This window comes from Mustela lutreola, chromosome 5, assembly GCF_030435805.1.
Source record: "Mustela lutreola isolate mMusLut2 chromosome 5, mMusLut2.pri, whole genome shotgun sequence".
NCBI lineage: Eukaryota > Metazoa > Chordata > Mammalia > Carnivora > Mustelidae > Mustela > Mustela lutreola.
Window position 1 is genome coordinate 46,237,224 of NC_081294.1, and position 25,395 is coordinate 46,262,618.

The 25,395-nt window shown below is 38.9% G+C and overlaps 1 protein-coding gene across 2 annotated transcripts in view; it reads left to right on the forward strand.

Moving 5' to 3' along the window:
- The window catches only part of MRPL22 (mitochondrial ribosomal protein L22), a 28,947-nt gene extending 6,691 nt beyond the window's left edge, over positions 1-22,256 (forward strand). The window contains exons 3-7 of one of the 2 annotated variants that reach the window (XM_059174133.1): positions 1,684-1,819; positions 7,924-7,989; positions 8,775-8,852; positions 13,945-14,014; positions 21,962-22,256. In XM_059174133.1, the coding sequence (XP_059030116.1) occupies positions 1,684-1,819; positions 7,924-7,989; positions 8,775-8,852; positions 13,945-14,014; positions 21,962-22,173 (562 nt within the window). In that variant the 3' untranslated portion in view covers positions 22,174-22,256. The remainder of the gene's footprint in view (positions 1-1,683; positions 1,820-7,923; positions 7,990-8,774; positions 8,853-13,944; positions 14,015-21,961) is intronic. The other variant, XM_059174134.1, reaches the window with a different exon arrangement.
- Positions 22,257-25,395: the final 3,139 nt, after the last annotated feature.

Below are 25,395 nucleotides of genomic sequence, written 5' to 3' on the forward strand. Positions count from 1 at the left end.
CTTCTGTGTCTTACTAGGAATTTAGACTCTGTATTCTGCACAGCAGGGAAACCCCCAAGTCTGTGTGTTATTTGGATATATCCAGACATTTAAAGACCGCCCCCCCGGGGGTGCCTGGGTGGCTCAGTGGGTTAAAACCTCTGCCTTCAGCTCAAGTCATGATCCCAGGGTCCTGGGATCAAGCCCCACATCAGGCTCTCTGCTCAGCGGGGAGCCTGTTTCCCTTCCTCTCTCTCTGCCTGCCTCTCTGCCTACTTGTGATCTCTGTTTGTCAAATAAATAAATAAAAATCTTTAAAAAACAAAACAAAAAAAGACCGCCCCCCTGCCAATTGGGGGAAGTAGATAATATGATGAAATTATCAACCAGCTTCAACTCATGGCCAATCTTGTTTTATCTATGGCCCCTACTATCTCCCATATATATGTATATATTTTAAGATTTTATTTATTATTTGACAGATCACAAGCAGGCAGAGAGGCAAGCAGAGAGAGAAAGGAGGAAGCAGGCTCCCCGCTGAGCAGAGAGCTCGATGTGGGGCTCTATCCCAGGACCCTGAGATCATGACCTGAGCCGAAGGCAGAGGCTTTAACCCACTGAGCCACCCAGGCACCCCCCCATCATATTTTGAAAAAAATCCCATATACCATATTATTTAATTCATAAATATTTCACTATATATCTCGTTAAAAAGTATCAAATAGCCAGTTAATGTTCAAATTTCCAATGGTTAAATAATTGTTGTATTTTTAAAATTGCAATCAACATTATTGAAATTAGTTGATATTTTAAGTCTCTTAATCAGTAGGTTCTTTATTTAGCTCTTTATTTTTCCCCTTGTAATTTATTTGTTGGTGAAAGTAGACTGTTTGTCTTGTAGAATTTGTTTTTTTTTTTTTTTTTTTTTTTTTTAAAGATTTTATTTATTTATTTGACAGACGGAGATCACAAGTAGGCAGAGAGGCAGGCAGAGAGAGAGAGAGGAGGAAGCAGGCTCCCTGCTGAGCAGAGAGCCCGATGCGGGACTCGATCCCAGGACCCTGAGATCATGACCTGAGCCGAAGGCAGCGGCTTAACCCACTGAGCCACCCAGGCACCCTGTCTTGTAGAATTTGTACAGCCTGGATTTTGCTGAGTGTATGCGTCTCATATTGTTTAACAAGTTCCTGCATTTCCTATATTGAATCTAGAAGCTCCATTAATTCAGGTTTGTTTCTTGCAGAAAGACTACTTTGTGGATGGTGGGTAAGGATTTCTTTCCTCAGGAGGCATGTGATGCCAGCTTTATCTATTAATTTCTTAGGGTTTACAAAATACTGTGATTTGTCTTGCCTACTCCACAAAACGGGAATCCCACAGGTTAAGTTAGGAATCTACTGTATGCTTCTGAAAAGTCTGTTTTAGGACTGAGCTGGCTTATATTAGAGAGTCGGTATTTTTTGGCCAGTCAGGGCAAGAGATCTTGAGTTAATATCTGTTTATTATTTGACTTATGCTGGTTATCAACTTTTTACTCTTAGCTTTCAGTGAACTAGTTCTTTATGGTATTTTATGTAAAATTGTTCTCTGTTGATGAACATCTAGACTGTTTCCACTTTGATCCTTAAAGAGTTTGGATCAAAATGGAGCTGATGTGGTTCAGGAGATTCGTGGAAAAGACTCTGAGTGTCTTTTGTTTTACAGGCTTCTTTCATCTCATAATGTGTTATCCCAATCACATATCCATACAAGTGGGTCTCTGGATATTTCTCGAAAATGGGAAAAGAAGAATAAAATTGTTTATCCTCCACAGTTGCCTGGAGAACCTCGGAGACCAGCAGTAAGTTTGTGGGTAGAAATAATCTCTTGGGTTGCCTGGGTGGCTCAGTCATTTGGGCATCCAGCTCTTGGTTTCAGCTCAGGTCAATCTGGTGGTTGTGGGATTGAGTCTGCATGGTGCAGTGTGGTGCAGAGTCTGTTTCAGAGTCATTCTCCCTTTCCCTCTACCTTCTCCTCCTCGAGCACATGCTCTCTCTCTAAAAGAAATGAAATCTTTTTTTTTTTTTAAGAAATTATCTCTTAGAGCATTTACTCTTATGTGGCTAGCATTGATTTATTGTTCTACATGAAGAAAGGGAAAAAATACACCACAATTTGTGTGATAATTAGATTGATGCAGAGGACGTTCTAGATTTATCTTCTTGGAGTTTTTATTTTTTATTTTTTTATTTTTTTAAAGATTTTATTTATTTATTTGACAGAGAGAGATCACAAGTAGGCAGAGAGAGAGGAGGAAGCAGGCTCCCCGCTGAGCAGAGAGCCTGATGTGGGACTCGATCCCAGGACCCCAGGATCATGACCCGAGCCGAAGGCAGCGGCTTAACCCACTGAGCCACCCAGGCGCCCCGTCTTCTTGGAGTTTTTTTTTTTTTTTTTTAAATATTTATTTATTTATTTATTTGACAGAGAGAAATCACAAGTAGATGGAGAGGCAGGCAGAGAGAGAGAGAGAGAGGGAAGCAGGCTCCCTGCCGAGCAGAGAGCCCGATGCAGGACTCGATCCCAGGACCCTGAGATCATGACCTGAGCCAAAGGCAGCGGCTTAACCCACTGAGCCACCCAGGCGCCCTTCTTCTTGGAGTTTTTAAAGATTGTCTGTGTTTTACTTGTTTGCCTTGACTTAACCTTCTGTTTGGGGGCCTTAACTCTGTAACTAAGTTAATAGCTTGAGACATACTGACAGATTTTGGATTCCTTTCAGAGATACTGAGGTTTTGTTTTGTTTTTTTAAAGATTTAATTTATTTATTTGACAGATGGAGATCACAAGTAGGCAGAGAAGCAGGCAGAGAGAGAGGAGGAAGCAGGCTCCCCGCTGAGCAGAGAGCCTGATGTGGGGCTCGATCCCAGGACCCTGGGATCATGACCCTAGCTGAAGGCAGAGGCTTTAACCCACTGAGCGACCCAGGCTCCCCAGAGATACTGAGTTTTATCTCATTTTTAGCTGCTTGGAATTCTTGGACCCTCTCCAAACTGCTTGTGAGTGCTCTAGTCTGAGATACAAGACTAATTTCTAGCTTAATGTGAATTTGCTGTAGAATACAAAGGCATCTGTTAAAAAGCTTAAACAAGTAATGATAGCATAAACAAGATGGAAGCATTTGAATCCTTAAGAAAATAAATTGTGCTTCAAAATAGAATAATCAACTAATAACTTATTAATACATTCAGTGGTGTTAATTATAAATCATTCAGTTCAGAAAACATTTAAAGGCCTTTGGGATTTAAGGCTGGCGTATAATCAATATCATCTAAGTAATGTCATTTGCTTAGTTTTTATATGGATTTGACAGCTTGCCTTTCATTAGGATTCAGTTTGTAAGTATTGGTCTAAGTTAGTACAGTTTTATGTTTTCTTTTTTTTTTCTTATTTAGGGGAGTTAATTTATTGATTTGAAGAGCTCCCCCCTCATTGGGGGAATAGAGATGCTAATAGTTTAAACAAATAACTTTCTAACTTTCATATTTTATTTTTCCATCAGAACTTAAAAATTAGATTTGTGACAGAATATGTGCTGTTAGGTATTAATTCCATTTTATAATTAACCAAAGTTTAGGAAAAGTTACATATTTCTACAAATATAAATAAAATATTTCCTATTACTATTTTTTTAAGTTTTTTTTTGACACAGAGATAGAGAGTATAAGTAGGTAGAGCAGCAGGCAGAGGTAGAGGGAGAAGCAGGCTTTCCACTGAGCAGGGAGCCCGATGTGGGCCTGGATCCCAGGACCCTGAGACCACTATCTGAGCTGAAGGCAGCCACCCAACCAACTAAGCCACCCAGGCGCCCCATAAAAAATATTTCTTATTATTAATGAGCTTTCTTTACTTCTTGCTTGAGCTCTTTGAACTTAGATATTAATTGAGAAAGAAATCATAACAACATCTGACAAGTCCAGAATCTAAAAGCAAACTTTTGAATTTATAGTACTAGTCTTTTTGAATATTAAACTAAATGCACTTCAGGATATATCTCTAGTGGCAAAATTCAGGTAGTTAATAGTAGATCACAGATTTTGTTTGTGTGAATAATCCTTTTGGGAACAAACTGACTTTTAGAAAATACTTTAACATTTTCTGACTTTAAATAGTGCTTGTTAAATTGACTTGGTACATCATTTATACCTTTTATGATTGAAATATTAATGCCTTTCATTAAATACTAGCTTAATAATGGAGTACTTTGCACACCTAGCCACATGGTTCTTATACTGTCATTATGTGCAGTGTGACCTTGCCAATCTGCTAACTGCAAACATTTTAAAAATTAGTTTTATCTCTAATTTAGAAGGGGGTCAGACAGGGGCGCCTGGGTGGCTCAGTGGTTAAATGTCCAGCTCTTGGTTTCAGCGCAGGTAATGACCTCAGAGATGTGAGATTGAGCCCAGAAGTAGGCTTTGCCCTCAGAGGGTGTCTGCTTAAAATTCTCTCTCCCCCTCTGCCCCTCTTCATGATTTGTGCTGTCTCATGAATAAATAAAATCTTAGAAAAAAAATCAGGAGGAGTCAGGTAATATTTACCATTCTAACTCATTCTGATCTTCAGCATTGAAATATACAGTTAAAGTGGAGTGGATCAGCGGCGCCTGGGTGGCTTAGTTGGTTAAGCATCTATCTGCCTTTGGCTCAGGTACTGACTGACCCCAGGGTCCTGGAATTGAGCCCCGCATCGGGGTCTCTGTTTGTTGGGGACCTGCTTCTCCCTTTCCCTTTGTCCCTTCCTGCTTATGTTCTTTCTCTCATTTCTCTCTCAAGTAAATAAATAAAATCTTTAAAAAGGAAGGACAGTGGATCAGTCATGAGTAAATCGATAGCAGTAAGTTAAAATGAATGTCACCAGTTTAGGTATGTTTTAGGCCATTCCTATTATCTTTAAGATTATTTTCCCAACTTAGCTAGCCCCAATTTCCAAACAATATAGAATCCCATGTAGACTTTTTTTTTTTTTTAAGATTTTATTTATTTGTTAGAGAGAGAGAGAGAACAAGCACAGGCAGACAGAGTGGCAGGCTAGAGGCAGAGGGAGAAGCAGCCTCCCTGCCGAGCAAGGAGCCCGACGTGAGAATCGATCCCAGGATGTTGGGATCATGACCTGAGTGGAAGGCAGCCGCTTAACCAACTGAGCCACCCAGGCATCTCACCCAGGTAGACTTTTATCTTACCTGTGGCTTCATCCTGGTGAAGAAAATGAGTCAGAGAGAAATTAAATGGCTTTATTCATAATAGTCAGCCCTTGTTAGTTTGGGCTTGGGTTTACTTTTGCAATATCTATGAAGAAAGCTATGTTAAATAAACTAAAAATATAGTGAGCCTATATCAAAACTGTTTGAACAACCCTTTCAGTAGGAGGCATGTTTTAATTTATTGATTGACATACTGATAGTAAGTCATACTTATAAGTCATGTGAATCCCATAAGGCCCTAGTTTGGATTCTTACTAGGTGACACTTTTTTCCCATGAAGATTGATTTTATTTATTTATTTATTTATTTATTTGACAGACAGAGATCACAAGTAGGCAGAGAGGCAGGCAGAGAAGGATGTGGGGCTCCATCCCAGGACCCTGAGATCATGACCTGAGCTGAAGGCAGAGGCTTTAACCCACTGAGCCCCCCAGGCACCCCTAGGTGACACTTTTTTTTTGAGAGAGAGTGTGGGAGTGGGGAGGTGGGGTAGGGGAAGGGGCAGAGAGAGGAGAGAGAATCTCAAGCAGGCTCCACACCCAGCACAGAGCCCCATGTGAGGCTCAATCTCCTGACACTGAGATAGTGACCTGAGCTGAAATCACAAATTGGACATTTAACTGACTGAGCCACCCAAGCTCATTAGGTCATTAGTGTCATTAGGTGACACTTTTTTTTTTTAATCATTGGAGTTATTACATGCTTTTTAAAATTAGTTTTTTTAAAAGTTACTGGTTTAGACATTTCATAATTTAGGCTTAATTTTACTTCATTTGAATTACTACCTTGCATATTGTATCCTAACTTTATCTAATTTATTGTATAAGTTGGTTAATAGTGACGTTTAATTGGATTTCCTGACCTCCAGCTCTGCCACTTTATTGATTTGCTATGACAGGTTTTTCTGGTTTATCTTTAGAAAATGCCTTTAGACATTGCACCTGCCTAAAGGAAATGTTGAGCTTTTTTGTTTTAAAAGAGTATGATTGGATAACTTTCTTCTTTTTGGGTAAATACTTGATTCCTTTTTTCCCCATGCTCCTGCCAGGAGTACAATATCTTTTTTACAGAATTTGAAGATAATCATATACAGTTCATGTTTGGAGGTAGCCCATCTTGGGAAACCAAGAATTGAAGGGTTTCTATATAAAAGATTTTATTGTGTATATTAATTTTTGCAGATGAATATTATCAGTCATGACGGTTCTTCTTTCTTCTTCAGTGCTCCTTTGGACACTTTATTGCTGAAAACGTAATTGGGCTGTTGCTACAGTTTTCAGTCTGTCAGCTTCTATTGCAACTGAAGTGAAATCTGCTACATATTAAAAGATGGCCACTTGAGAAACTGCTGTTTCTAAGGCATTTGAGAATTTCTAGCAGGAGTCAGAATGTTAGAAAGTTCTGAGGTCTCCTTGCTATTGTTTGCCATGACAGATGTTTTCTAATTGTTTTAAAGGGGTGATATGGTGTAGTGGAAGGAATGTGGGTTTTATAGTCATAGGAAAACTTTAAAGATACACTTGTCAGACATTGTGTTAGAGACTTCATATACTTCCGCTATGGGACTTTGACTTCCAGCTTTGTCTCTCACAAACTTTGTGGTCTTAGATAAGTCATTTGATTTTTCTGATTTTTTATTTCTGATTTTTACTTTGTGAAAGGATTATTATTATTTTTAATTTAAATCCAATTAGCCAACATACAATACATCATTAGTTTTTGATAAGATGTTCAATGATTTTTTTTTTAAAGATGTGTTTATTTATTTGAGAGAGAGTAGGAGAGTGAGCGACCAGAGGAGGAAGGAAGAACAGGGAGAGGGAGAGAATCACAAGCAGACTTTGCACTGAGTGTGGAGCCAAGCGTGGTACTCCATCCCACCCTTGAGATCATGACCTGAGCTGAAACCAAGAGTCTGGTGCTTGAGCCACCCAGGTGCCCCTATAAAAGGATCATATAGTGTTTTCTTTCCCAACTCTAGAGTTAGATTAAATGAAATAATGGGCTTGAAAAGTACTCTGTTAACTGTAAATTATATAATCGATGATTGATTAAAAAAATGAAATGGGATGTCCTTACTACTCTAAATAGAAGATAATAAAAACTGGCATTTACTAAGATCTTACCAGGTACTAGGCACTGCAAAATGCTTTCTTTTCATAGATTATTTTCTTTAATTCTCAGTGTATTTTTATGAGGTTGGTATTATTATCTTCATTTCAAGGAAGAGGAAACTTAGGCAGAGAGGTTAAAGAGCTTGGGTTCTGTAGCCAGTAGATGAGAGAATTAGAATTTAGACCCAGGCTGTCTGATTCTAGGACCTGTGCTCTTGACCAAATATCTCAGTGTCTGTGAAACCAGTTATTTTGTCCATTTCACCATATTCTCTTATTTTCCCCACTGAAAGGAAACTTTTTTTCTTGTACCTTTTCTTTTCTTCTTTTATCTAGCTTAATGTTTTCATTTAGATCTTTTATTATTCCTCTGGATAGAAATTTGCAAATATTGGCACAAAGTAGCCATTTTCACTGCCTTAATGATCTTTTTAACATAATGAGACTTTGGAAAAATACAACTTAGTGTTTTTATTTCTTGTGGTGGCATTTTCATTAGGCATAAAAAGTTAAAGTTTTATTAACAGTGTATGTTACTGTTATTTTGATAAATTTGCTAACTTTTTTTTTCTTTTCCCTATTTGCAAGGAAATCTACCATTGTCGAAGGCAAATAAAATACAGCAAAGATAAGATGTGGTATTTGGCAAAATTGGTAAGCCAAAATGACATTACCATATAATACTTAAGAAATAAGAAGCTATGAATTCTCCCCCAGGATTTAAAAAACTGAAAAAATTTGTCCTGATTTCTCCAAAAAGTGAGGAATATAATTACATGTTTAGACAGTTGGTAGGTAATCCACAAATGATTGCTCAGAGATGAGTGATTTTGCTTAATTTTTACCTTTCTTCTGAGAATCTGAATCACGTTGGATACATAGATATTTAGCCCAAAAGCGTCAAGAATCTGTAAGCTAAGAGAATGTAGGAAGCAAGCTCATTTATCTTAAAAGTTAATTCAACCTATTTCAAAACCATTGCTTTTTAAGATTTTTCCTGGGAGAATAAAACTAATCTGTGAGAGAAGACAAAGCCCCAGATAAATAAAATACACTTATCCTGTAGAAGAAGATGACTTTCACGCCTAATGTGGTGCTTGCCACTCTGTGATTTCTGTGATGTCTGCTCTCTCAATATTACTAAAACATTTATAATCGAGGTGTTATGGTTATAATATTTAAGTTTGATTTTTGACTTAAAGGGTGGCATCCCTTCTCAAGCTTCTTTTCTTCTTCTCTACCTACGTTTTGTTAGCTATTTTTATTTTAATTTTTAAAATCGTGCCCCCTCTACTTTTATTGAGATATAATTGACATATAACTAGTTAACTATTCTTAGAAGTTGTTTGTATTATGTAAGGCTTTTCTTCTCATTGCAAAGGGAGATTTGGTTTTGTAAACTAATTTATCTTTTCTTGTCTGTTACCCTTTAATTCTAGATACGAGGAATGTCCATTGACCAGGCTTTGGCTCAACTAGAATTCAATGACAAAAAGGGGGCCCAGATAATTAAAGAGGTAAATTAAGATATGTGGGGAAGGAGTGCATAGCTGTCTTGCCGGTGTTAGTAAGCTTAGCCTAAATCCTGAATTCCTTAGTGTAAATGCATAGTTCATATAATGCAGATTCAGGGCACTCAGTTTTATTAGTGTCCTTGTACCTTAGGAATGTTGTACCTTAAATATATATATATTTTTTCTGGAGATGCTTTTATTTGCACCAGACATTCATTCTTTTTTTACTGTATCTGTATGATAAATCTTTGTTTTGGTGATTTGGGACTTGATAGATTTTTTTAGAAGATTGATTTTTTGTTTGTTTTGGCCAGTTCCGTAACTGAGAGCTTATGATTTTATATGTAATTGGATGGAAAGAGCACTTTCTGGGACTCAGGAGACCTAGTCTTGTCTTTTCTGTGACAGTTTCTAATGTGATGATGGGCAAAGCACTTAACCTGTCTGGTTCCATTTTTCTTATTTGTAAACTGGGTGGAATTGGATTAAAAGATTTCTGAAGACCCTTCCACCTCTGAATGTACCTGAATGTAGCTGAATCAGTTTGTGCAAATGTGCTAATGGCATTTGTGCTGACTCATTTTAGACACATGGCATTTGTTGGTTTGTTTTTTTGTTATCTGTTGAGGTTCAGTCATGTTGATTTTTCCAAGAACCAGTTACTGGTTTCTTTGATCTGTTCTATTATTTTTTTTAGTTTCTATATCATTTGTTTCTGCTCTGATTTCTATTATCCCCTTCCTTCTGTTGGCTTTAGTCATTGTCTGTTCTTTTTCTAACTCCTTTAGGTATAAGGTTAAGTTGTTTATTGGGGATTTTTCTTGCTTCTTGAGGTATATTGAGCCTATATTGCTATGTACTTTTCTCTGAAGACTGCTTTTGCTGCATCCCAAAGTTTTTGGACTGTTGTGTGTTCATTTTCATTTCTCTCCCTGTGTTTTTTAAATTTCTTCTTTGATTTTTTGATTGACCCATTCATTGTTTAGTAGCATGTTGTTTAACTTCCACGTATTTGTGGTCTTTCCTAATCTTTTCTTGTGGTTGACTTATAGTTTCATAGTGTTACAGTCTTTAGAAAAGGTGCATGGTATGATTTCAGTCTTTTTCATTTGTTGAGACCTGTTTTGTGACCTCATATATGATCTGTTCTGGAGAATGTTCCATGTGCACTTGAAAAGAATGTATATTTTGCTGCTTTAAGATGGAGTGTTTGGAATGTACCTGTGAAGTCCATCTATTCTAGTATGTCATCCAAAACTGTTTTTCCATGTTGATTTTCTGTTTAAATGATCTATCCATTGGTGTAAGAGGACTGTTAAAGTCTCCTAGTATTATTGTATTATTATCCATTGGTTCCTTTATGTTTGTTATTAATTGTTTTGTGTGTTTGGGTGCTCCCTATTCACTCCATAAATATTTACAATTGTTATATCTTCTGGTTGGATGGATTGTGATTATATAATGCCTTTGTTTGTCTCTTTTTATAGTCTTTGTTTTAAAGTCCAGTTTGTCCAATAGAAGAATTGCTACTCTGGCTTTCTTTTGAAATTCATTTGTGTGATAAATGTTTCTCCACCCCTCATTTTCTTCTTCTTTTCTTTTCTTTCTTTCTTTCTTTCTTTCTTTTTTTTTTTTTTTAAAGATTTTACTTATTTGACAGAAGAGAGATCGCAAGTAGGAAGAGAGGCAGGCAGAGAGAGGGGGAGAAGCAGGCTCCTCACTGAGCAGAGAGCCCAATGGAGGACCCTGAGATCATGACCTGAGGCTTAACCCACAGAGCCACCCAGGTGCCCTCACCCTTCACTTTCAACTGCAAATGCTTTTAGGACTAAAATGGGTCTCTTGTAGGCAGCATATAAATGGGATTTTTTTTTTTTTAATCCATTCTGACACTCTGTCTTTGATTGGAGCTTTTAGTCCATTTACATTCAAAGTAATAATTTATTCTTTTAAAGTAATTATTGATAAATGTATATTTATTGCTATTTTATTACTTGTTTTGTTGTTGTTTCTGGAGATTTTCTCTGATCCTTTCTTGTCTTTGTTACTTCTGATCTTTCCTTTGCACTCAAAGAGTCCCCTTTACTATTTCTTGTAGGGCTCGTTTAGTGGTCATGAACTCCTTTAGTTTTTGTTTGTCTGGGAACCTGTCTCTCTTATTTTGAATGATACCCTTGCTGGATAGGGTATTCTTGGCTAAAGAGTTTTCTTATGCAGCACATTTAATATATCATGTCATTCTCTTCTGGCTTGCTAAGTTTCTGTTGAGATCTCCAGCTAACCTTATGGGTTTTCCCATGTAGGTTAAGGGCTTCTTTTGTCTCGCTGCTTTTGACATTTTTTTCTTTATCACTATATTTTGTGAATTAAATTATAATATGTGTTGGTGTTGGCCACCTTTTGTTGATTTTCATCAACAAATCAACGAATCTGGATGTCTGTTTCCTTCACCAGATAAAGGAGGTTTTCTGCTGTCATTTCTTGAAGTAAGTTTTCTTCCCCCTCTTTTCTCTTTTCTCCTGGGACTTATACAATATGAATGTTACTATGTTCGATGAAGTTGCCGAGTTCCCTAAGTTGGTTCTCATGTCCCGTAATTATGCTTTTTTTCTTTTGTTCAGGTTCATTATTTTCCATTGTTTTGTCTTCTATGTCACTAATTCATTTCTCTGATTTTTCCAGCCTGCTGTTCATTGCATCAAGCCTGTTTCGAATCTCCTTTATCTTCTTTATCTCTGATTTTTTTTTTTTTTAACTCTTATCTCTGTGCTACAGTCTCATTGATATCTTCAATTCTTTCCTCAAGTGCAGAGAGTTTCCTTATGATCATTGTTTTAAATTCTTTGTCAGGCATGTTACTTACATCTGTTTTGCTTAGATCTCTTATCTAGTTCTTTCATTTGGAATAAATTCCTCCATCTTGAATTCTGTTTAATTCTCTGGTTTCTTATGTGTAAGAAAAGCTAGTTATGTCTCCTGTTCCTAAAAGTAATGACTTTATGAAGAAGAGATGAAGTAGTGCCCATGGCCTGGTGCTTCAGGGAATGTCTTTGGTGTGTGCTTTGTGCCTTCTTCTGTTGTACTCTGGCTGTCCTAGCCTTTGGGTCATCTGCAGAGGTTCTCCTTGCCTGTTGTGGGCAGTGTTTGGTCCCTTGCCTGAATGTGGCAAGTTTTGACTAGATGTGCTCTGATCTGCTTGTGAAATGCGACGTGTCACCATCTCCACTGGAACTAAGTCCCTGCAAAACAGGGAGACATGATGTAGACAGGGGTTTGTATTGGTCTTCTGGGGGAAGGGCTTGCCCCACTGGGTCTGAGGCAAGCTTCACTGAGAGGGGCAGTCCCACCAGATCACAGGGGGTTGAGGCTTGGTGGAGGCCAATTAGGCAGTCATTGTTGGTGCTGAGTGCTTCCCTGAGGTGGTTCTGATTTTGTCCTGAGGGTTGGGGAGGGAAATGGCACCGCCCACTCCTTTGTTCACAGATTTTTCTGTGAATGCTGCCTCTCAGGGAAGTGCTCTGAGAAGAGTGAATAATCTCCCCACTGTGTGCCCCGGGTGCTCTTCAGATCACTATTTCCATGATGTCTTCCCCTGGGTGGTTTACCGGCCTTCTCTCCAGGGGTGGTACAGTACCCTCTGGGGTCTATTCCCAGCCAACCCTGATGACCATTAAAACTCCAGGCATTAAGCCCCACTGTTTGTAAGAACTCACAGAATTCAGTCCCTCTTGTTTTCCAAGCCAGTAGCTGTGGGGAAATATTCTTGTGCATTCCCGTGTACTCTTCTCTCACTCTTATTTGCAACAATGGTTCCCTCTCCTCTGCAGCACCTGTAATCCATTTCTCCCCTAAATCATGTCCCTGCACTTCTTACGTTCCTCAATGTGGATACATGATGTTCTTATTTCAAAATGCTGGGTTGAGGACATCTGGGGATATCGGCAGTATTTTCTCCATATCAGTTAGTTCTCACTTAAAACGAGATCTTTTTAGTTTAGTAGTTCAGCAGTTGAGATCGATTGGTTCAGACTTCAAGAAGTTCCATTGTAATGCCTATATTTAATTTAGTTCAGAATACAGTGACTAAGTGTTTTTGTGTGTGTGTGTACTCAGCTTTGTTTTGTATTATCTTTAAATGAGTGAAAGATCTAGGTTTTGATTTTTTTAAAGATTTATGTATTTATTTATTTATTTATTTGAGAGAGAGAGAGAGAGAGAAATAGAGTGCTTGCGTATATGAGCGAGCAAGGGGAGTGGCAGAGGGAGAAAGAATCCCAAGCAGACTCTGCTGAGCACGGAGTCTCCTGAGATCTCACGACTCTGAGATCATGACCTAAGCTGAAATCAAGAGTTGTTGCCTAATCACCTAAGCCACCCAGGTGCCCCATGGTTTCTGTTATTTTTAAAAATGTGTTCTGGATGGGGTGCCTGGGTGGCTCAGTGGGTTAAGCCTCTGCCTATCTCAGGGTCCTAGGATGGAGCCCCGCATCTGGCTCTGCTCAGCAGAGAACTTGCTTCTGGCTCTCTCTCTGCCTGCCTCTCTGCCTACTTGTGATTTCTCTGTCAAATAAATAAAATCTTCAAAAAAAAAAAAAATGTGTTCTGGAGCAGGTTAACTTAATTAAAAATATCTAGATGTAAATTTAATAATTCTTAAGATTTTTAAGTATGATTTTCTCTACTTGTTTGATGTTTAATGGTTATTTTGGATCGAAAGTTTAAGAATTTTCCATATTAGCTCTTAAGCTTCTTGAACTTTTTGACAATCTCTGACTCAGAGGCATAATGCTTATCACCAACAGTACTGCTACCAGTGCTGCTGTTTCCTCCTTTTCAGCTCATACATTCCATTGTACACTTAGCAGGATGGATCGTGTTGTCTGCATTTGCAGTTCTTGTCTGAAGAAGGAAAGCTCAGTGTATCCCTTCTCCTTAGTACTGTTATCATTTAATACTCTCTTTTTTAAAAAATTGGCTATAAAACAGAGGCATGTGATTAGCGGTCATATTATAGAGATAACAGTAAGAAATGAGAAATTTAATTCCATTTTAGTTCAGGGTCAGCCTATCAATGCCTGTCTTTTCTTTGTTTAAGGTTCTCTTAGAAGCACAAGATATGGCAGTGAGAGACCACAATGTGGAATTCAGATCCAATTTATATATAGGTAAGATGTTTAATATTCTTAGCATTGGGAAATGTCTTCCAGTAGTGAGGCTGAGTTCATTATCTAACAATAGTCTTTGATACCTAACTACTTAGGACTGGGTTTGCCAGTGAAAATTGCTGGTAGTAGCTTATTCTTCTGCCTTCAGCATGCTAATGTTAGTCTGTTATAAATGGTAATAACCTCACTGCTTTATTGTTACCTGTCCTGTAATGTGAATGAGACCATGAAACTTATTGCCAATAATTACTTAATAACGGGTACCAAGATGATGGTACATGGAGTGGTCCTTTAATCATGAGAAAACGAAGAAGGAACAGAACTGACTATTTATTTATTTAAAAGATTTTTATTTATTTATTTGGGTGAGAGAGGGAGAGCAGAGAGAGAGAGAGAGCAGAGGGGGAAAGTAAGAGGGAGAAGCAGACTTCCCGCGGAGCAGAGTCTGACCCGGGACTCTATCCCAGGACCCTGAGGTCACGACTTGAGCGGAAGGCAGACACTAAACGACTGAGCCACCCAGGCTCCCCAGAGTAATTTTTTAAAAAATAAATTCTTTGTCAATCCTGAAGGAGGTAAATAAAGAATCACAGGTGGATTTTAAAGAGTATTTATTTATGATGGGCCGAGCCAGGTGCCTAATCCGTAAAGGTGTCCCATAATTTAACCTTCCAATCACCAGAATGGAAAATCTGTTGAATTGTAAAACCCAAGGCTCAGATGATCCAGATGCGTTTGGTTCCCTTTGTTACCACATTCTGAAGCATTATCTCAGGTTTTGTGTACTTGATCCACATCAAATTAAATTAATGTAAGTGAAAATGCTTTGGGAAGCATGATGCACCATACAAATGTGAGGGATTTTTTTGTCGCATACCTTCGTACAGCTCTTTCTAGAAAGAGATGAACACTTATTACAAAGCTCCCTTGCCCTCCTCTCAGCACCGGAGTAAAGCGAAGCGGTGAGTGGAGTTGCTGTTTTCCTCTCCCTTCAGCAGCAATTACTCCTAACCTCAGCAATTTTGTAATCAAACAGTAATGTTGATGTCGAAGCAAAATTTTCGCAGTCTGCCAAACCTATGTGTAAGGAGAACTGAAGATATTTTAAATTGAAGATAGGGGTTACTGCTACTCTCCAAATAGAGGGAAAAAAGCTGAATCATTATGGGAGAAGCTAGTTATACATTATGATTTTTTTTTTTACATTATGATTTTTTAACAATTAGGGTAAAAACAAATCATCTAATTTTCTTTCTTTCTTTTTTTTTTTTTTTTAAAGATTTTATTTATTATTTATTTGACAGAGAGAGATTACAAGTAAGCAGAGAGGCAGGCAGACAGAGAGAGGAGGAAGCAGGCTCCCTGCCGAGCAGAGAGCCCGATGCGGGACTCGATCCCAGGACCCTGAGATCATGACCTGAGCCGAAGTCAGCGGCTTACCCCACTGAGCCACCCAGGCGCCCTAATTTTCTATTTTGTTGCAATTCCACCTTACTCGAGATGTTTATTCTGGTGAAGTTAAAATCTTAACCTCAGCTCACCTGGAATTGATGCTGGCAACCACACCTACTCCTGAAATTCAAATGAGTTACGATTTTCAATTGAAATATCTTATTTTAAAGCTGAATGTTGTATAACTGATGATATTCTGATACATGAATAGATATAGAGAGAAATCATAATGGCATCTCAGAAGATGCAGGGCCATAGTAGTTACTCATAAGCTTTTTCTTCTGAGAACAGCATGAATAAATAATGCAGGGAGGGCCCAGAATCACTGGAAGCGATGAAATGGATGAAGAGCAAGACCAGTTGCTTAAAACCTCTTGGTGACCTTTCGTGCTTTATGACTGCATATCAAATCCGACTTAATTACTTTTATTCATTTCCATAGGAATATGGTCTTCTTAGCTGACAGACAGACTTTGTAATGGAACTCAGATACAAATGAAACAGAATTTGTCTTTAAATCCTTTTCAGTAATTTTAGTAAAGTGAGAAAAGGTGAGGAGCTTAATCTTGTCTTCCCAACTGAAGCAAAGTCCACAAAAGTAAACTTAAGCAGTCCTACGTAAATGGGCCCTTAATTCACCGTCTCCTTATGCACATTTCTACTGAAAGATCTCTACTGTACCTGTGCCCTGTTTTCATCGAGTTTTGTGTAAAAATCTCTTCTCGAGTAGGGCTGATAAATTTTGATTTGTCTTACGATTGTAAAAACTCATTTGTTAAGTATTTTGCTGCCTAATTCTTTTATGAAGGTAAAAGAGAGGAGTACCCTTAGGAAGATGAAGTATCTTACCGTGACGCGTCAGTCATTTTGTCTTTGGTTTTGTCAAACTTTCCTCATAAGAATCATGTGAGGTTCTTAGTAAAAAAAAAAAAAAAAAATACAGATTCCCAGGACACACCGCAGACCCACTGGGTCTGAAACCTCAGGAGAGAGGCTTGGAGAGCTATTTGTTGAATAAAAATCCCAGTGATTTGTACCTATAAAATACAAGAAAATGATTTTTCTCATCGTATTCTTGAAAAAGGCCTAGACATTTCATTCCATGGATAAATGTCTTCTAGAATTTTGAAAGAGTAGTCACTTGTTGGTTACGATTTCAGCTCAGCAGTGGCTCCTCAGTCTCTTGACATAAGTAAGTATAGGCTTTTTAAGGGAAGTGTTTTTTTGGTAGTGTGTGTCTCATTATATGGTAATTCCTTCAAATGCCTGTCATCAGTCTAAAGCTAATACCTGGTGTAGCATAACCACAGATTTTGAAAATTCATTTCCTTTTCAAACTTATAATGATGACTAATGGCACTGTGAATAGACCTTAACAAGTGGACATGGACTAATAAAATGTCACTGCTTAGTGATTCATGGCATCTAAAGTGATTTACTTTAGGGAAAGTGATTGACTGACTTTGTAAATCAGTCTTCTGGGCAAAGAGTGATGAAGGGGGAAGAGGGTTTCCAATTTTAAAATGTCAAGATTCACATTTACCTAAATACTAGTATATAGAAAATATTGACAGTATTTTAAATATTCTTGATACCTATGGGGTATCATCTTTAGATGAGCATCATCTTGGGCATAATTTTTTTTTTTAAGATTTCATTTATTTATTTGAGAGAGATTGAGTGAGAAAGAGCACAAGCAGGGGGAGTGGGAGAGTGAGAAGCAGCCTCTCTGCTGAGCAGGGAGTTGGCATAATCTTTAGGCTGTTCCCATTTCTGAGGGGTCTTAATGTTTTTTCTCTGATTCAGAAAGTTTTTGAGTAACTTCCACGTGCATACTGTCCATACAGTTAGGTGATGGTGTATCTTATTAAAGCAACTTAAGACATTTAGTTTATATAGTTTTGTTCTTTGACAGTAGTAGTCCTTTGGAAGGATCTATAAATTGTGTTTCTGTGTTGGAACAAGTGATACATGTCACTAGTACTGTATGTACTTGGAAAACTTTGAAACTTTATTTTAGAATTTGAACAAATTTATCAGATAGCTATACTGAAAAAATATTAATTAGCAGAGGTTGTAATTTTCAAAATCATTTCTATTCCTTGTTGCATATGAACTTTAGGGGAAATATAAAAGACATACAGAAGTTTGGTTGAAGAAGTGACTTTCACAGATTAGCCATGAACACTCAGATAAGGTAGCATATGGTTTGAGACCAAAAAGAGTAATAGAGGTAAATAGTAGGAGTAGAGAAGAGGAGGTCAGTATTGGTTAGAAAAGTGATGGTAATTTTCGAGAAGAGTTTAGCTTTTGAAGATAAGTGTTTGGGTATCCGAAAGAGAAATTTTCTGAGTGGAGTAAGCACAGGAGCTAAGGCACATAGGTTGGAATGAGCAGTAATTGTGTGGTCCAGTGAGTAGAATAGTTGAAGGAAGCAGAGGGTTGACCTTGAGTAGATAAAACTGAAAGGTGTATTGGGCCTAGATCCAGAGGGCTGAGCATGGCAGGTTGTAGAATTTGGTTCACATGATAGTGAAGAGGATGCACAGAAAGTTTTGGGGTCGGAGATTTACGTTACTAAGGCAGTGTTTTAAGACTATTAACTCTAAAGCAGTGGTTTTTAAATTGTGCTGTGGGCAAGGGTGCAGCCCAGGGTGGAGCCTGGCACCCGGCAGGAACTTAAAAATATTTGGTGAGTGAATGAATGGCACAGTTTCGGATCTCTCCCCACTTGTGTTTCGGTTAGAATAGAGCCATAGCACGGTGGGCTTCTATTTATTGTTTCATTTTCATTGAAATGGTTCTATATAAATGCACTTAAACTCCTCACATACAGAATTAGTAAAAGAGACTGGAGGAGGGTAGACCAGAAACCAATTTGCAAACTATACTCCTAAGTCCTGATTTCATTCTGACCTCATGGTGGCTGTGTTGCATATTACCATTACAGTGTATTAAAGAATCCTGGTGGTTCAGAAGAATTGATACTTTTGTTCTGACATAAGAAAATGTGGCATTATGTGCTCCAAGATAAGCACATGGTATTTCATGGCTTTACGATGAAATCATGACTGGCAATTAGCAGTTATTGATGTTTGCTCTTAACGTATTTGGGGGAGATGGAAAATGGTGGTTAACACAGACCCTGGTAGGCCGATCATTGTGCTTGCATAGGTTATGTGGTACCTAGTTAGCTAATTCAGATACTATTTTCACTGGAGTAGTGTTCCTTTTCCTCAGGCTATTTGGAAATGGGGCTCAAATTGAGTAGAGTTGCAATTTTGGATAGAAGCAGCCATTGTGTTTGTAAAATGCCTTTTAGAGGATTTCTACACTTTTTCTAGTGTCATTGTGCTTATTTGTGGGTTTCCTCCTGACAGGTGGATCCAGAGGAACTAATGGTACTTCATTCTAAAGTGATTTGTGTAATTTGGCTTTTTCTTTGGTAATTCTTCAAACACATTTCTTTAGTGCCCAGTGATGAAGTTGGTGTAAGGACAGTAGCTCTTTCCTTATCTCACAGAGGCCCTAGGCAATTTTCTTAACCACTCTCATCCTTAGTTTTCTCTCTGGTCAAGCTAGGATGGTTCTGCCGAATCCCTTTTCATGAGAGGACTGTAGTTAGAGGGTTATCAAGCGTATACTTTGACACCGTCCCTGTATTTATAAAGTTATTTCACAGTAAGAATATAAGAATGGTGAGTATTGAAGTGGATTAATTTGATATGTCTTCTATAGGTTTTGGCTTTTTAAAAGGCTTTATTAACTCAAGGAGTAACTGACTGAGTAAACTCAGAAAACAGCAGAAGGTGGATATTCCTCTGATTCACTGTGGGTGAAAACTGGTGAATAGATTCCTTCTTAACTAGTATTTGAAATTTTATTTTTAATTTTGCAGGGTCAGACGTTGATGCGCAGAATTGGGGAGGGGAGATGAGGGCGCAGTTGTGATGGGAATTCCTAAAACTGGCCATAAATCAGAGTTACTGGAGGAAGAGGATTGGTGTTTGTTCAAATGTAGTTTCCAAGGTACACCCCAAATACAGTAAATTAGAATCTTCAGAGATGGGGCCTCAGCAGCTGCATTTAAAATATGTTTCATAGGTTAGTCTGATGTAGCCAGAGGACCAGCATTTGGGAACTTTTGGTTCCAGGGGCCTTCTCACCATAGTTGGAATGAAATAAAAACTCCTTACCGCAGCCTTTAGGGCTCTTGGTAACCTTGTCTTCATCACTGATTTCTTTCCCCTGTTTGTACCACTCTTTGCCTTGTTTACTGTGCTTTCGCAGGGTGGTATTCTTTCTGTTTCTAAAACAAGTCAGCACATCAGTTAGAATAGCTAAAATTAACAAGTCGGGAAACGACAGATGTGGCAAGGATGCAGAGAAAGGGGAACCCTCTTACACTGCTGGTGGGAATGCAAGCTGGTGCAGCCACTCTGGAAAACAGTATGGAGTAGTTTGTCAAAAAGCTAAAAATAGGGGTGCCTCGGTGGCTCGGTGGATTAAAGCCTCTGCCTTCAGCTCAACTCATGATCCCAGGGACCTGGGATCGAGTTCCACATCGGGCTCTCTGCTCAGCAGGGAGCCTGCTTCCCCCCTCTCACTCTGCCTGCCTCTCTGCCTGCTTGTGATCTCTCTCGGTCAAATAAATAAATAAAATCTTAAAAAAAAAAAAAGCTAAAAATAGAGCTACCCTAGACCCAGCAGTTGCACTACCATGTATTTATCCAGAGAATACAAAGATAGGGATTTGAAGGGGCACCTGTACCCCAGTGTTACAGCAGCAGTGTTGACAATAGTCAAACTATGGAAATATCTCATATGTGCATCAACAAATGAATGGATAAAGAAAAAAATATATATATATATACATATATACAATGGCATTTTTATTCAGCCATCAAAAATGAAATCTTGGGACGCCTGGGTGGCTCAGTTGGTTGGACGACTGCCTTTGGCTCAGGTCATGATCCCAGAGTCCCGGGATCGAGTCCCGCATCAGGCTCCCAGCTCCATGGGGAGTCTGCTTCACTCTCTGACCTTCTCCTTGCTCATGCTCTCTCTCACTGTTTCTCTATCAAATAAATAAATAAAATCTTTAAAAAAAAAAAAAAAAAAAAAAAATGAAATCTTACCATTTGCAATGACATGGATAGAACTAGAGGGTATTGTGCTAAGCAAAATGAGTCAGAGAAAGACAAGTATCACATGATTTCATTCTTAAGTGGAATTTAAGGAACAAAACAGAGGAACATAGAGGAAGGGAAGGAAGAATAAGATGAAAACAGAGAGGGAGACAGCCATGAGAGACTCTTAACTGTAGGGAACAAACTGAGGGTTGCCGGAGGGGAGGTGGGTGGAGGATGGGGTAACGGGGGAGATGGGCATTAAGGAGCGCACGTGATGTAATGCACACTGAGTGTTATACGCAAATGATCAATCACTGAATTCTGCCTCTAAAACTAATAATACACTATATGTTAATTAAATCAAATTTAAATAAAAAATAAAACAAGCCAAGCACATTAGATACTAGATATTAAATAAAAAATTAAGCCCACCATTGCATCTTTGCATTTGCTTTTCCCTCTACCTGGAATACCTTGCCCATAGATATTTGCATGGATTCTGGTCTTAGTTTGAATGTCTGCTCCTCAGAGAAGCTTCTTAGTTAGATTGAATGTCTCTTCCTCAGAGATGCTTTTTTTTTTTTTTTTTAAAGATTTTATTTATTTATTTGACAGACAAGAGATCACAAATAGGCAGAGAGGCAGGCAGAGAGAGAGAGAGAAGGAAGCAGGCTCCCTGCTGAGCAGAGCACCCGATGTGGGGCTCGATCCCAGGACCCTGGGATCATGACCTGAGCTGAAGGCAGAGGGTTTAACCCACTGAGTCACTCATGCACCCCCTCAGAGATGCTTCTTGACACCCACTGGTCTGATGTTGCCTCCAGCACCCCATCAGTCTCTCTCACATCACTGTTTAAAGATTTTTTTTTTTTAAGTTTATTTATGACAGGGACAGAGAGCGAGAGAAGGAACACAAGCACAGGGGAGCTGGAGAAGGAGAAGCAGGCTCCCTGCTGAGCCCAATGGGGCGCAAGTCCAGGGCCTGGGATCATGACCTGAGCTGAAGGCAGACACTTAAGTACCGAGCCACCTAGGTGCCCCTCCCACATCACAGTTTAATTCATGGTACTTGTCACTAACTGGAATGATCATGTTTATTTTCTTTTTCCTCTAGAATGTACACTGTGCGGAGGCAAGGCCCTGGCTAGTCTTGTTCACTCTTTTCTCTCCACACCTAGAATAGAGGCTGGTCCTTAATAAGCACTCCAGAGATACTTGTTTTGAGACCGATCTGCTCTCATCAGCCAGTGAACTCATGGAGTCTTAGAATCAGTCGAGGAAAGGACAGATATTGCTCAGGTGATGAGCTATAGTCTTGGGGATGCAGTCATTTCCTGTAACTCTCTCTGTCTTCCCTGTCTAGCTGAGTCGACGTCAGGGCGAGGCCAGTACCTGAAACGTATCCGATACCATGGCAGAGGTCGCTTCGGGATCATGGAGAAGGTTTTTTGCCATTATTTTGTGAAGTTGGTGGAAGGTCCCCCACCTCCCCGTGAGGCACCGAAGACGGCAGTCACCCATGCCAAAGAGTATATTCAGGAGCTCCGCAACCGGACGATTATTCACACTCTGTGATGGGCTTTCAGACTCCGCAGTGTATCTATTTTGCCATTTATTTCTTATCAACCAGAAATTAAAGACAAATGCTTTTTATGGTTTGTACTGAGTTAGTGCAATGTGAAGTATAAGTGCTAATTTTATATGAATATTTATAAGGCTTTGCCCGTCCCTTTTGAACCTTTGGGTTTATTTATGCATTTGCAACTTGGAAGGGGAAATCAGCTTTAAACAGTATAATTCAGAAGGCTTGAGTACCTTTGGAAGGGGATGTAAGCTTGCCACCTGCAGGTGGCAGTGTAGATACTGGCGTTGAGTAGAATGTTGCAGAGTAAGAAAGCTTGTCCTTGTTTCCTTTGATTTTTTTCTTGAGACTGGGGAGGTGGTGGTGGAGGTGAGCATAGATACATGTATTTTAGGGCATTCTGTAGTTGCGTTTTTGCTTTCACTGTTGGCATAGGCCAATGGGTGAGGCATTCTTTATTTTCCTTTACTGTTTTAGCAGTAACTTGGAATTGCAGAAGTTTTTAGATACATTAATCTAGAACTCCAAGAACCCTTTAACTGAGAAAGTTTTCTTCTAGTTAAATAAAGACTGTTTTCATGTCTCCTTCCAACAATGCTTTCTATTGCTTGGATATCTTGTTCTGGATTGATTTATTTTTCAGAATGAATTCAATTACTGAGAGAATTGAACCAGTCTGAGGGTTGCATTCTAAAATAAGACAGTAGTTTATAAAAAAATAAAAAATTAATAAAAAAAATAAAATAAAATAAGACCGTAGGTGGCACTCACTTACCGCATAAGCTAACAAAATTGTTAGTATTAGAGTGTGTGTTCTGCGGCTTGCTGGCTCTCGTTGATAAGGAGGGTTTTCACTGACAAGAAGCATTTGGTCCACAGCCCTAGTCCTCTATACACCCTAGTCAAACTTTGGTATATAGAGGAAGAACCTGGGGTACTTTGCTTGTTAATGCGGACTTCTGGGTCTCGCCCCCATGATTCTGATTCACCAGGTCTTGTGAGGGGTGAGTATCAGAAGTCTGTATTTTAAAAACAATGAGGACTTCTTGATGGTTCTGTTTATAGGGAACCACACTTGAGAATACTCCTCTAGTCTGAAGAATGTGGCTGTAGGGCCATGTTTTAAGATGGCATTAATGATAACTACTGTTTACTGGAACCTCATTATTTACCAAGCTCTGTGCTAGTATTTTACATAAGTCTTCACAATATCCTGCAAACCATAGGTGTTATTTTGTTGCTTTATAAAGGAAGAAACTAAAGCAGGTAGAATTCAAATAACTATCTCAGTGTCACACAGTGTGTAAAAATATCAGAGCAATGATTGATTTAGAAACTAGGTTTCTAAAGTACCTGTTTCTGTATACCTAATGAATGTATACGTGGGTGTTTTTGGCCTATCTAGTTAACGAAATGCATGGGTGAAAAGACAGGGCTCAGTGGAATAAGACACCAAGGCTTAGGACAGATTCATTCTGGGTCATACGTTATTGGCGCATGGATTCATGGAAATAACACTGGACTGGTAAAAGGCTACTTTTGTTCTAGTCCTGGCATACTCACTAACCAGAAAGAAGACTCTGGGCAGGTCCCTTCCCTCCCTGACCTCTATTTTATTCATCTACAAAACAAGAGGTTCCTTGTTTCATGTAGACACCTTCAGAATCACTTGAGCTGGTTAAAAAAATGCAAATTCCTAGGTGCTACTCCCACACTAAGTGAATACAAATCTTGAACTTTTAACAAGTGCCCCAGTGACACATACTGGAGAATCATTGGATCAGAGGCTCTCTGTGTTCTCTTTCAGTGCAGATGTTCCATGATTCTTAGCCTGGGAGTTCTGAATTCCTCATGCATGACTTAAACAAACCAGGTGGTGATGTGGATTCCATAACTATTTTGAAAGGGTTAAGGGCAAAGGAAATGAAGGAAATTTGCTGTGACCTAAGCTGAAGTCTTCATTCATATGGAAATGCTTTTGACGTGTTAAAAAGTGTAATAATAGCTAACATATAGCACTATGTACTTAGCACTGTTGTAAGAACTTTATGTACATCCCCTCAATGAATCGTTGCCATTGCAACTGGTGCAGTGTACTTCTGGCTAGTTTCCATGGCCAAGACTGCATTTTCTGACATAAACGAACATTTTGGTTCTTAAAGTTTAACTTTATATGTTCAGAAACAATGTCTGTTAATTATTATTATTTTTTAAAGAAGCCTCCATGCCCAACTTGTGGCTTGAACTTACGACCCTGAGATCAAGAGTTGCATGTGCCACCCCCTGAGACAACCAGGCACCCCGTTAATTATTTTTAACGGCAATCTCTGAATGCTTATAACTTTCTGCTTGATCAAATAATGATTGGGTGTAGCGCATTCAGAAAGTTCACTAATTACTGGTATATAGCTCAGTAAATGATCAACTGGTGAACGTGCTGAAGTAACCCAGTAGACAGAACCTGATAGTAACTCTGAAGTCCCCTTCCTGCCCTATCCCAGTCACTGCCCTCCTCCTTTCCCCCAAGGTAATCATTATCCTGACTTCTAACATATGATAAGAGTTTTTTGTTTTGTTTTCATTTTTACTTAAAAAAATTTTTTTTCATTAACATATAATGTATTATTTGCTTCAAGGGTACAGGACTGTGAATCATTGGTCTTAGACAATTCGCCACACTCACCATAACACATATCCTCCCCAATGTCCATAACCCAGCCATCCTATTACTCCTCCCCACCCCACCCCCAGCAACCCTCAGTTTGTTTCCTGAGATTAAGTCTCTTATGGTTTGTCTCCCTCCTGATCCCATCTTGTTTCATTTTTTCCCTCCTTACCCCTATGACCTCTCCCTGCCTTGCCTCTCAAATTCCTCATATCAGAGAGATCATATGATAATTATCTTTCTCTGATTGACTTATTTCTCTTACCATAATACCCTCTAACTCCATCTATATTGTTGGAAATGGCAAGATTTCACTTTTTTGAAGGCTGCATAGTATTCCATTGTGTGTGTGTGTATACACATACCACATCTTTATCCATTCATCTCTTTTTTTAAGGATTTTATTTATTTATTTATTTGACAGATAGAGATCCCAAGTAGGCAGAGAGGCAGGCAGAGAGTGTGAGAGGAGGAAGCAGGCTCCCCACAGAGCAGAGAGCCTAACACAGGGCTCCATCCCAGGACCCTGGGGCCACGACCCGAGCCAAAG